Below are 12004 nucleotides of genomic sequence, written 5' to 3' on the forward strand. Positions count from 1 at the left end.
TGGAAGCTTACCAGAAGTACTATTTGTAATAGAAACTTATTTATTTTATTTGAATTTAATAGAAGTTAAAGCATATGATGCAAATATGAAGGACATTGTTTTGAAAAATATGTATTGGGGCCAGAGTGAAACTACAGTGGGTAGGACACTTTGTCTTTCACAAGGCCAACTGTGTTCCATCCTTTGAATTCCATATAATTCCCTGAGCAGTGCCAAGAGTGCCCAAAAACAAAATAAAACAAAATAAAAGATAAGAAATAAAGAAAGAAATATCTGTATTATGATTCTTCAGAGAAATAGGAAATACATATATGTATATATACACATATATATTTTTTATTTTTTTATTTTATTGAATCACTGTGAGATAGTTACAAGCTTTCATGTTTGGGTTACATTCTCACAATGATCAAACACCCAAAAAATATGGAACGCTTCACGAATTTGCATGTCATCCTTGCTCAGGGGCCATGCTAATCTTCTCTGTATCATTCCAATTTTAGTATATGTGCTGCTATAGTGAGCACACACATACTTATATATTAACTAGTAGAAAACACACAGAGATATATATGAGAAATTTATAGGAATTGGACCACATGATTATGAAGGCCAAGAAGAACCCCAATCCATTATCTTTAGCTGGAAGAGCATATGAGCAAATGGTAGAATTCATTGTGTGCCCATAAAGAGCAAATGGTAGAATTCATTGTGTGTCCAGAGGCTTGAGAGCAAGGGTGGAGGCTGGAACAGTGAGTACCACTCCTGACTGAACTGGAAGGGCAGTAGGACCAGGAACACTGATGTTTGATGTTGGGGGCAGAGGATGGATGTCTCCACTCAAGCAAAGGGAGGGAATTGACTGTTCTTCACTTCCTTTGTTCTACTCAAGCTGTCAACAGACTGGATGACTCCTATGCAGATTGGGGAGAGAAATCTTCTGTACCCAGTTTGCCAATTCAAACGCCAGTCTAATTGTTTCCCTCAGAAACAGCGTCACTAATTATTTGCATCTTTTAGTCCAGTCATGTTGACACATAAAATTAACCAGCACAATAAGTAGTTGTTTCTTCCACCATCAGCAATAGTTCTTTAACAATTCTTCTAACATTAAAAAGAAAAATCTTAAAGTCCATGAAGAGGGCTTGTTTTCTTTAATACCCAGTTTTACTTTAAGAAATAATATTAGGGACATAGAGATAGTACAGAGATAAGGCATTTACCTTGAATAAAGCAGACTCTGGTCCCTCCCCAGTATCACATATGATCCCTTAAGTAACACCAGGCGTGATCCCTGAGCACCAGCAGGTGTGGCCCAAAATAACAACAATAATATTGTCTCACTTTGTGAAGACTCAAGATTGTGTCCATCTTTCTCCAATGCACATTTTATATTGCCCATCTTTTTATTATTGAGTTATTTTATATATTTTTCTTATATCTATTCTTTATATGTTCTTGATACTTGCCGGGCTTTCTGAGAGGGGCAGAGGAATCGAACTTGGGTCAGCCTCGTGAAGGCAAATGCCCTACCCTCTGTGCCCCTTTCTCCAACCCCTTTCTCCCATTCTTTATGTTGAATTTTATCTTTTTTCATTGTGACTTTTGAGTAAAAGCCATTTTTAATTTTGTTTAACTCTAGGTTATCTTTATTTTCCTTTTTGTTATCTCTCCTTTTGCTATTATTAGAAGTCTAATTGGACTGAAGAGAAAGTGCAGCAGGTAAAGCTCTTGTCTTATATACAATAATCCTAGTTTGAATCCCTACCACTGGATATGGTTCAAGGAAGATCCAGGAAGAGAAAATTAATTGCAAAATACAATGTCAAAAAGATTTATGCCTATGTTTTCTAAAGTTTTATAATTTGTTTTTATATTTAAGTTTTTGCTTTTTTGAGTTACTACTTGTGTATGGTGTGAGATGTGTGAGATAGATGTTCTACATAGCTATATAATTGTCCTGGTGGCATTTGTTAAAGAGACTTCTTAAAACTACTTAATTATTTTGGTATACTTGTAGAAAAGGATTTGGACATAAATATAAGTATTTATTTTTTGTAAAGATATATGATTGTATCAAATCTTCGATGTATTCTCTTTCATATGTTGAGTTCTCTTCCTCAGGAACTACAGTGATCATGCTATGCTACATCATAGTATCACTGTCACTGTCATCCCACTGCTCATTGATTTGCTCAAGCAGGCACCAGTAACGTCTCCATTGTGAGACTTGTTTTGTTACTGTTTTTGGAATATCGAATACACCATGGGTAGCTTGCCAGGCTCCGCTGTGTGGGTGAGATACTCTCAGTAGCTTGCCAGGCTCTCCGAAAGAAATGGAGGAATTGAACCCAGGTCGGCAGCATGCAAGGCAAATGCCCTATCCACTGTGCTATCACTCCAGCCCATGCTACATCATCCCTGTCTTTTATTCTGTATTCATTTTCTTTCTTCTTATCAGTGCTTTAATTTTTCAACCTGGAATTTAAGACATTCTGACCTGCTCCATGAGCTTTTCTTTCTGGTTGGAATCTTTGTCTTCCACATGCTCTGTTATTATTATTATTATTTTCCCACTGTTTAATTTTCTCTTGGCTGTTGTATGTTTGCACAGTTGCCATGCTGTTTACCCATCTTCTGTGAATGTCTAGTTTGACTGAGCATGACCCTTGTCTTTATCATTACAGCAAAAGCCCACAGATTTTGCTATGTTGGCTACAGTTTACAGTGTAAGTGGTCTGTGCTATAGTCCTTCCTCTGTGAGATTATCTGAAGGCTGGGACAGTGTTTACCTCGGCTCCGTCTATTCTCCACTAATGTTCTCCTTTTAAGCGCCTACCAGTTCATTTGAGATGGTATTAAAGATCTTCAATGAGACAGGTGACATATACTCTTTACTTGTCATAAGGTTTGGAAAAATCTCAACTTAGTGTGGTACCAGGCGTGTTGTTCTTTTCTATCCAGAGTTTTCCAACTCTGTGCTGAAAGTCTTCTATTTTTCTCTCTGAATCATTACCTTTCTTTTTAGTCAGAAGAGATTCAGTTTGCTTTTCCCTACCTTGGAGGAATTTGGAGACACCTCAGGATTTCTTTGACTCTATGTACCTAGTTCTGGAAGTTAGCAGTGAAATAAACACGCCACTCCTTATAGACCTTTCCATTTTGAAGTTGGAATTTCAAATATGGAGTCTTCCTCAAGTGCACTTTTAAATTTTGCTTTGTTTTGGGGTCACATTGGAGGTTCTGGAGGTCCTGGGACAGGGGAAGCTCTTCCTTGCAAGGTGCTTCTGTGCCATGGGAGAGTGGGGAATCCAGCCAGGGCTCTCATATGTACCACATGCTCTCTAGCCCTTAGAGCAATCTCTCTGGCCCAGAAACTTGTTTGTGTTTTTTTTTTTCATTAAGCATTGCTAAATGCTTATTATAAGTTTACCTGTTAGCATTGACAAGTACTATGCAATGTGCAATGTACATTTTTGTAGCCCTGGGGTAATCAATCTTTGATTCTGTATATCTTACTCTACTGTCTATGTTCTGCTACTGGTCAAGCAATGAGTTAAAAAAAAATTCATGGGTTTCTTTGCTATAAAGCAACTCTCAGGTTGAGTTCAAGGTGAAAATTGAATGGATCTCTTCATGGATTAAAGATAAAGATGTCATTGAAATTTCTGGCTATTAGGGCCCATAATTTTACTGTTGAGCCATTTTATGCTAATAAATAATGTGGATAATATTCTTCTTTGAATTTCTTTCTTTCTTTCTATGTCAGTTTCTGCTTAAAACCACCCCTGCCAAACTGCCTTTATTTCACTGTTAAACTGTTTCTAGATTTTGGCCATTTAAATATCTCCCCCCTCCCTGGCCTTGTGTTGGTCATTTTACCACTTCTTTGTATTACCTTTAGACGGTTCCCTTAAAAATATAGAATAAAACAGACGCCTTGACAGGCAATTGGCAATAATAGTGCTGATGCCCCATTGGTAGAGAATGTTGCTTTTTAGGGTAAAATTTCATGACAAATTGTCCTTGTAGATAGAATATAGTCAATAGCTAATTAGTGAAATCAAGTAATAGTTGATTAGTTAATATTTGCAAATGTTTTTAAAAGAAAGTAAAGGATTGCCACACACAATCTTTTTTAAAATTAAAAAAAATCTTTTTGAAGAGTCACGATTTACAAAGTTACACAATCTTATTGAAATCCCTCCATTAAAAATGTCTTTTGGGGGACCACACTCAGTCATGCTCAGGGGCTACTGCTGGTTCTGCCCTTAGGTATTACTCCTGGAGGGCTTGGGAGACTGTATGTGGTGTCTGGATGGGTCACATGCATGAGAAGCACTCTACTCATTATATTATATCTCCATTCCCTTATTTATCTGGCTTTTGGGTCACACCTGGTGGTGCTCAGGGATCATTCATAGCAGTTCTCAGGGGACTATGTGCAGTGCCTCGGATGGAAGCAGAGTTCACCATACCACAAGTTAAATACTGAAACCCCTTCGGTCCTCGCTCTCCTGCCCCTCCTGAGACTTTTAATACCAATTTCATATATCAGAAAATCAACACCAGTAACTCAGGAGGTGCAAATCACAAGATGCTAATTTGTATGTGTTTTAAAACTTACCTTTGGCATTATGAAACAATTTCTCAAGCGAGGATAACGTTCACTTTAAAAAAAATTTATTAGTAAATCATGGTGAGGTACAGTTCATAAGTACAAACTTATGAACTTTCATGTTTGTATTTGGTTTACATCCCTCCACCAGTGCCCATTCTCCTCCACCGATGTTCCCAGTGTCCCTCCCACTACCCCAACCCCCACCATCCCACCCTGCCTCTGTGGCAGGGCATTCCCTTTTGTTCTCTCTCCCTTTGGGTGTTGTAGTTTGCAGTAGAGGTATTGAATGGCCATAGTGTTTGGTCTATAGTCTATTTTTGGTACTCGGTTTTTAACCCGAGTGGGTTCCAACATCCTCTACTAGGTGTTCCCTTCTCTGTCTCTGCTGCCTTTTCCCCTAACATGTGAGGCCAATTTCCAAGCTGTGGGGCAGACCTCCTTGTTCTTATCTCTACTACTCTTGGGTGTTAGTGTCCCATTCTGCTACTTTATATTCCACATATGAGTACGATCTTTCTATGTCTGTCTCTTTCTTTCTTTCTGACTCATTGAAAACATTCACATTTTAAATTCAAAAGACAACAGACAAAACAGAGGTCATTTTTTAAGAATCCATTGAATAACATTTCACAATTTGTACACACAACTGAGAAAAGGAGTTTACTTAGCGCGTCACTCCAAAACCTGGAGCTCCAAATCTCCAGGGTTGTGTTGCCACAAAAACGCAAATGCAAATGAGACTCAAATGAAACTCTCAGTCTTTTTTTTTAAATTTGCAAATCAATTTCTCCTGGGTCAAAGGTCTGGTCATCACAAAACATTGCCCTCCTACACCAGGGGGCCTCATTATAGTCACTCCCTCTGGGGGCAGCCAGAAGATTCTGGCAAGTGGCATATATATATATGCATATATGTGTGTATATATGTGTATATATAACATATATGTATACACACATATAACACACACACACACACCTTTCAGAGAAACCGGCAAGCTACCCAAAGTATCTCTTCCTGCACGGCAGAGCCTGGCAAGCTACCTGAGGCGCATTCTATATGCCAAAAACAGGAACGATAGGTCTCATTCCCCCGACCCTGAAAGAGCCTCCAATCACTGGGAAAGATGAGTAAGGAGAAGCTGCTAAAATCTCAGGGCTGGGAGGAATATAGACATTACTGGTGCCCGCTCGAGTAAATTGAGGAATAACGGGATGACAGTGATACCGTGACAGTGATGTGTCTATGTGTCTATTATATGTAAAGGTAGATTTATTTATTATTTATGATTTTCGGCCACATTTCGAGGTGCTCAGAAGCTACTCCTGGCTCTGTATTCATTGGACATTCCTGACGGTGCTTGGGGACCATTGCCAGGGCCCGATTGAACAAGGTGGGTCGCATGCAAGTCAAGCACCTTAACTTCCGTACATCTCTTCGACCTCGTTGCACATATTTTTAACCAACGAACCTCAAGAATTTCAGCTCCTACGATTCTCTACCTTCTAAAGCATAAAACTGGTTTCTTTGTCTACAGTTTTAGGCCGGTCGGGCCCCCGAACCCCGCCCCACGTGTCTGCGAGAACACCCAGAAAATCTCCTGGGACGAGTGGTCCCCGCCTTGCTCTAAGAGACGGTACCGCCCAGGTGCCCAAACTGTGCCTCGCAGCCCCGAGTTTCCAGCCCCTTTCAGATTCGATTCTCCGGGCCACGGTCTAGCTACCTCTGCAAGTCTGGGAGCTTCTTCTCACCAGAGGTCCCTGCCGAGCCCGGCCGCGCCCCCCTCCCGGGCACCGCCCCCTATCCAATGAGCGGCAGAGGGCTGGGAGAGGGGGCGGGGAAAAATCCGTGACGCACGGACGTTCCGGCCAATGGGGACGCTCCGCGGCGCCGGCCGAGCTGCCAGCCCATAAATAAGAGGCGCTGCCGCGCTTGGTAAATCCCGACAGTCCGTGTCTGGGACCCGTTTGCCTACCTTCCGCAGGTGACTCTCCGCTGCCAGCGAAGTTGAGTTGCAGCTCCTGCAGCACCCCTGGGTCCATACTGAGCGGCAGCGGCGGGTGCATGGAGAAGGGCCCGGTGTCGGCTCCGGCCAAGCCGCGGAGCTCCAGGTGCAGCAATGGGGTTCTCGAGGCAGAGTCCCCGCGACCCGGGTCCAGCCTGCCGTCCGACACATCGCCGCGGCCGGAGACCAAGGGCCAGCAGCCGACCGAGGGCTGGGTGAGCGAGAAGCCCCGGGGCAAGGAGGTAGGCGAGCTGAACCTCCCCAACCTGGCCGCCGCCTACTCGTCCATCCTGCGCTCGCTGGGCGAGGACCCCCAGCGGCAGGGGCTGATCAAGACGCCTTGGAGAGCGGCCACGGCCATGCAGTTCTTCACCAAGGGCTACCACGAGACCATCGCAGGTCAGGGCGCGGGGCCCGACGCGGGGGAGGTGGTTGCGGGAAGCTCGGGGCCGCTCCGGGAAGTTTCCCGAGTTGCCTCACCCTGGGTGGTGAGAGATGGGAGTAGTCGCCTTGCGAACCGCCTCGGGATCTCAGCCCGGGGCCCTGCTGCACAGTCCAAGCAGGGGCCCCCGCGCTCCAGTGCATTTCTGATCCGGACACCTGCTGAAGCCGTCCTCGCGGGAGTCCTCCCGGTCCTTTGTACACAGCCTTCTCTTTGAGCCTGGAATTGGCGGACACTGGTCTGGGAGCTCTTCCTCCCCCGCCCGCCTCCTTCCCACTCTGCCCCCCTCCTCCCAGGGTCAAGCGGTGTCTGTCCAAGGTAAGGCTCCTGGACGTTTGTGCAGTGAGGGCTTCAAGTCGAGTAAGACTTCTTGATAAGACTCTTATTTTGATCGGTCGGGGTTGACGTCTCGGCCTTGAGTGTTTGGGGAGCCCAAGATGCTCCTTCGCCACGGGGACTCGCACTCCCGCTAACTTCCTCAGGGATCTGTGCCTTGGGGGGCAGGGGCAAGGAGGGACATTGTAATTACCTTTTTTTCTGTCTTAGGTGCACTCCATCCAGTTCAGGTCTTTTTCGGAGTCTGACACCTGTGAGGGGCACAGACTTTTCCGGAGTCTGGGGTGTGAGATTTCTTGGGTTTCTTTGCTGCTCAAGTCTTCTTCTGTGTCTCTCCTTTACCCACTAGACCCCAATGCAAAAGGGCCCAAGAGACACCTGCCTGGATCCCCACCTCCTAGCCAGCTGACCCTGTGCAGCACCCCATTATCCTGTCCCCCACCCCAGGTGGATCAGGATTCCAACTAGGATACAGGAAAGCAGTGGGTGGGGCATCAAGGAGGGCAGAGGGCTCAGGACATTACTGCAAATTTTCTTGGTGAATGATTTGGTCTTTCTTTGAAAGAGGAAAGAGAAAGAGCAACAAAAGTCTTTGGTGTCAGCTCCTGGACCCCAATCTTCCCATCGCATCTGTGCTTCCCTGATGCAAATAGCTGCTAAAAAATCTAACAACTTCTGGGGCTGGAGCAATAGCACAGCGGATAGGGTGTTTGCCTTTCACACTGGCTGGCCCGGTTCGATTCCCCCAGCACGGCCAGGAGTAATTCCTGAGTACATGAGCACTGCCAGGAGTAATTCCTGAGTGCATGATCCAGGAGTAACCCCTGAGCATCGCCGGATGTGACCCAAAAAGCAAAAGCAAGAAAAAAAAATCTAACAACTTCCCCTTCAGTCCTGGGGTTATTTTTGCCCTGTTTTCCACACCCAAAAGGAAGGGTGGGAAATCAAAGAGTGAGAGGGTGGGGCCCAAGAAAGGAAATGATAGTGCCGCCCAAAGCCAAGAAGGGCTTTAGTTCTGTGTCCAAGTTCATTGTCTACCCCTTCATGGCAAAAGTTTGGAACCTCAAAAAGCAGTTTCTAAATGCACAAAAGGAAGGAGAAACTTTCTGCTTTGGCTAGTGTTCTGTCACTCGATGACATTCCACAATGTAATGAAGAAACATTTTCCCAGGACCCTGCTGGACACAGAAAGTGGTCCCCAGTCTCTGGCCAGCCTTGGGAATCCTGCCTTACAGCATTCACAGAAGGGAGAGATTTCTGAGCCCAAGACAGGTAGCTGAATGACTTTAAGGGGCTCACAAGGTTTATTTAAGGAATGAGTATCACTGTATCACTGTTGTCCCATTGTTCATGGATTTGCTCAAGTGGGCACCAGTAATGTCTCCATTGTGAGACTTGTTACTGTTTTTGGGCATATCGAATACGCCATGGGTAGCTTGCAAGCTCTGCCATGCGGGTGGGATACCCTCAGTAGCTTGCTGGGCTCTCTGAGAGGGACAGAGGAATCGAACCCGGGTCGGCTTCGTGCAAGGCAAATGCCCCACCCACTGTGCTATCGCTACAGCCCTTAAGGAATGAGTAGCAGAAGTTTATCTCATGAAACATAAAATCAGTGACCTTAGAAACCTGATCTATCTAGTCAACACCTAAAGACAAAAAGCAGATTAGTGATTTCCAGGGCCTGGAAAAGAGGATGGAATGGGCAGTGACTATTTCAAAAGTATAGGGTCTCTCTTTGGGGTGATAAAAGTGTTCTGAATATAAATTCCACTACAGAATTGTGAATGAATTAAGCCTCAACAATTTTACACATCTGAGTGAAACAGAAAGGTGAATGGATGTGTTCTAGCACAATAAAACAGTCTATGGATCAATTAAGGATAATTTTTTATTGATCTGGAATCCTGCTCTGGAGATCTGCTCCAAAACCATAGGAGGCTTTCCGTCCCCTCTCCCTTCTTTTTACCTCTCTTTAATTAAACCTCTTCTGAATTCAAAGGAAGAATTATTATATCAGAACATGTTAATTTTTTATTTTGGTTTTGGTACTCTGAAGATATTTCTAGCTCTGTGCCCGAGGGACCATGGGATTGAACCCCACTTTCCTGCTTGCAAAGCAGGGAGCCACTGAGCACTCTCTGTTCCCCATTTAAGAAGTATTCATTGCTGCCCATTGAATACTTTAAGAAAATTTTTATTTTTTTAATTGAGTCACTGTGAGATATATAGTTACAAAGCTGTTCATGGTCATTGAATATTTTTGTATGTTATAAAGACTGCTTTATATAGGGGTGGTTTTGATCAATGCTCAAGGTTTGAGATCAAAGTTTTGAGATAAATACCATACTTTTTATTACCATGACAAGGACAGTGAAACAGAAAGGGTGACTGCTTATAAATGATGGAGCTACCGTTTGAATTCAGCCTTGAAATAGAACTCTTCACCACTTCCTTGCAAGCTATTTAGATTATTCAGTATATCTTATCTACTTTTGTCTGAAAGTGAATTGTGACCCAGTGTGTTGGGTCATTAGTGTAAAAAAGTGGAGTAGATATTACCTAAGTGAAGATTCGTCTATAGCATATTTTAATGGTAGATGCTTTGAAGGACATGTAACACCTTGAACAATAAGAATAAAGACTCCATAAAATACTTCATTCTACTCTATAAAACTGTTCTTTTTTGGGGGAGTGGAGGGGACCACATTTAAGGTCCTCAGGGGCTAGTCCTGGTTCCCTGCTCCAAGTGACCCCCTGAAATACTCAGAATATGTGATGCTGGGATTCAAACCAGAATTTTAGCTAATGCAACAGCATGCAAGGCAAGTGCCTTGTGTTTTCTACCATCTTTCCAGCCCCTAGAAACTATTCTGGCTATGTTTCCATTTATTGTAAATTATATTTGTCATTAAATAAAAAAGCTTTATAGCATATATAGGCATTAGACTTTTTAATATTCTTTCTGAAGATGGAAAGTATATTTCTTCATAAGGGGGTTGTAAGTAGTCAAAAGACTGGAAGCCTCAAGACCTTAATATGGATTTCCAAGAGGTATATAGCTAAAGAGAAGACTGAGTGGAGAGGATGGTGAGATCATACTGAACTGAAAGGAGTGAAGCTGAAATGGCGGTGATTCAGGCCTTGGACCAGTCTGGGTAGAGAGAAAGGATACCTTAGATCTCTAGACTATGAAGAAGGGAATAATAAAGAGAAAACAATCCTGCATAACACCCAATTAGTTTCATTTCTTTGGAGAGTGCTTAGGTAGTCATTGACTCACTTTCTTTTCTGGATAGAAACAAACATTTCCTTGAAATGATTGCTTTCTATATATTTTTAAACAAGATGTCTAATATATTTTATATACCTCTGAATATTAATTCTGGTTAGTAGTGTTGAGTACTACAAATTTTAAAACATGTTGATATTTTACAGTGCCGAGCTTTTATTATTATTGTTATTTTTCCAGTGGATGCTACATTCTGGCTTTCTGTGGAACTTGCTGCTTCTTCCTACATGGCAGTTTCTCTCAGTGACCTTTGCCTGCTGCACCTTTCCCCTGCTTTCCAGAACCTACTCTGCCATGGGTGCATCTGTGGTTGGTGGCCTAGGGGAGTGTCAGGGTTGTGTAAGTTTTCTGGTTACAGTTCACTGCGGCTGCAGCTTGTGGCCTGGGAGGGCGGGTGCAAGGGACGCTATCACCTCTCCCAGGAACTGGCTGTCCTTTTAATCTAGCATCACAGAGTGATTCTTGGACCAGCTCATCTTTATCTGTTGCTGTCCCATTTCGGTTCAGCCACTTCCTAGTTCTCTTACAAATTCCAGGTTTTATCATCATAAAGTCTCCTAGTTATCTAAGGGGATTTTCCTATATTTCCACAAGTCTTTTTCTCAGCTCCACATGATTGATTCCTTGAGTCTCTACATCTTCTTCTCCCTGTGTTTGACTCTTTCTGTTCCCTGTGCTTGAAGGTGTAAATGGGAAGTTTTATCAGATCGCCATCTTCCAAAGGTTGAAGGCATAGAACTTGTCCCATCCTTTGTATTCTTATGAGTTTGTGGGACTGCATGAGTCTTGATTCTTCTGTCACATTTGTAACAGGCTTTAGTTTGTTTTCAGGGTGGTCATGAGAAGGAAATCTGGGAACCTGGGTAGTGTGTTTCTTTTATTGAATTGAGGTCACGTTGGTGGCCAGTGTCATCAGTTTCAGGTGTGGTAAGTCAACATCTGTACATGCATCGTGTTTACTACTAAAAGCTCAGTTTTGGGTGGTGGCATCTTGGCTGTCTTCCTACCAGGGTCAAGGAGTCATGTGTGTCTGCCTTAGTAACCATTTTCGCTGAAAGATATCTGCTCTCTAAAGATAATGCAAGGCAATCAGGCACCTTATGTATAAAATGGCGTAGTCCTAGCCACTTTATACATGAAATGTGCTAGCATTCATAAAGAGCTTCTTTTTCTTTCTCTCTGATTTACAGGATCAGACTGTGATGGCGAAGCAAGAGTTGTAATAATTTTAGAGTTGTGAAGGGGAACAAAAATAATCAAATTATCACGTGTCTCACATGTGCAAGGCCCTAAGTTTAATCCCCAATATTGCAA

The 12004-nt window shown here is 43.2% G+C and overlaps 1 protein-coding gene and 1 non-coding gene across 2 annotated transcripts in view; one reads left to right on the forward strand and one right to left on the reverse strand.

Annotated features, from left to right (window-relative positions):
- Nucleotides 1–420: 420 nt before the first annotated feature.
- On the reverse strand, nucleotides 421–527 carry LOC129403811 (U6 spliceosomal RNA). Its single transcript, XR_008629471.1, has one exon. It is a non-coding gene; the product is annotated as a U6 spliceosomal RNA (small nuclear RNA).
- Nucleotides 528–6567: 6040 nt separating this feature from the next.
- Nucleotides 6568–12004, forward strand: part of GCH1 (GTP cyclohydrolase 1) — a 44664-nt gene continuing 39227 nt past the window's right edge. The window contains exon 1 of the mRNA XM_012934903.2: nucleotides 6568–7022. Within this exon, the coding sequence (XP_012790357.2) occupies nucleotides 6683–7022 (340 nt within the window). The 5' untranslated portion in view covers nucleotides 6568–6682. The remainder of the gene's footprint in view (nucleotides 7023–12004) is intronic.

Source organism: Sorex araneus, chromosome 3 (genome assembly GCF_027595985.1).
Source record: "Sorex araneus isolate mSorAra2 chromosome 3, mSorAra2.pri, whole genome shotgun sequence".
NCBI classification, from domain to species: domain Eukaryota; kingdom Metazoa; phylum Chordata; class Mammalia; order Eulipotyphla; family Soricidae; genus Sorex; species Sorex araneus.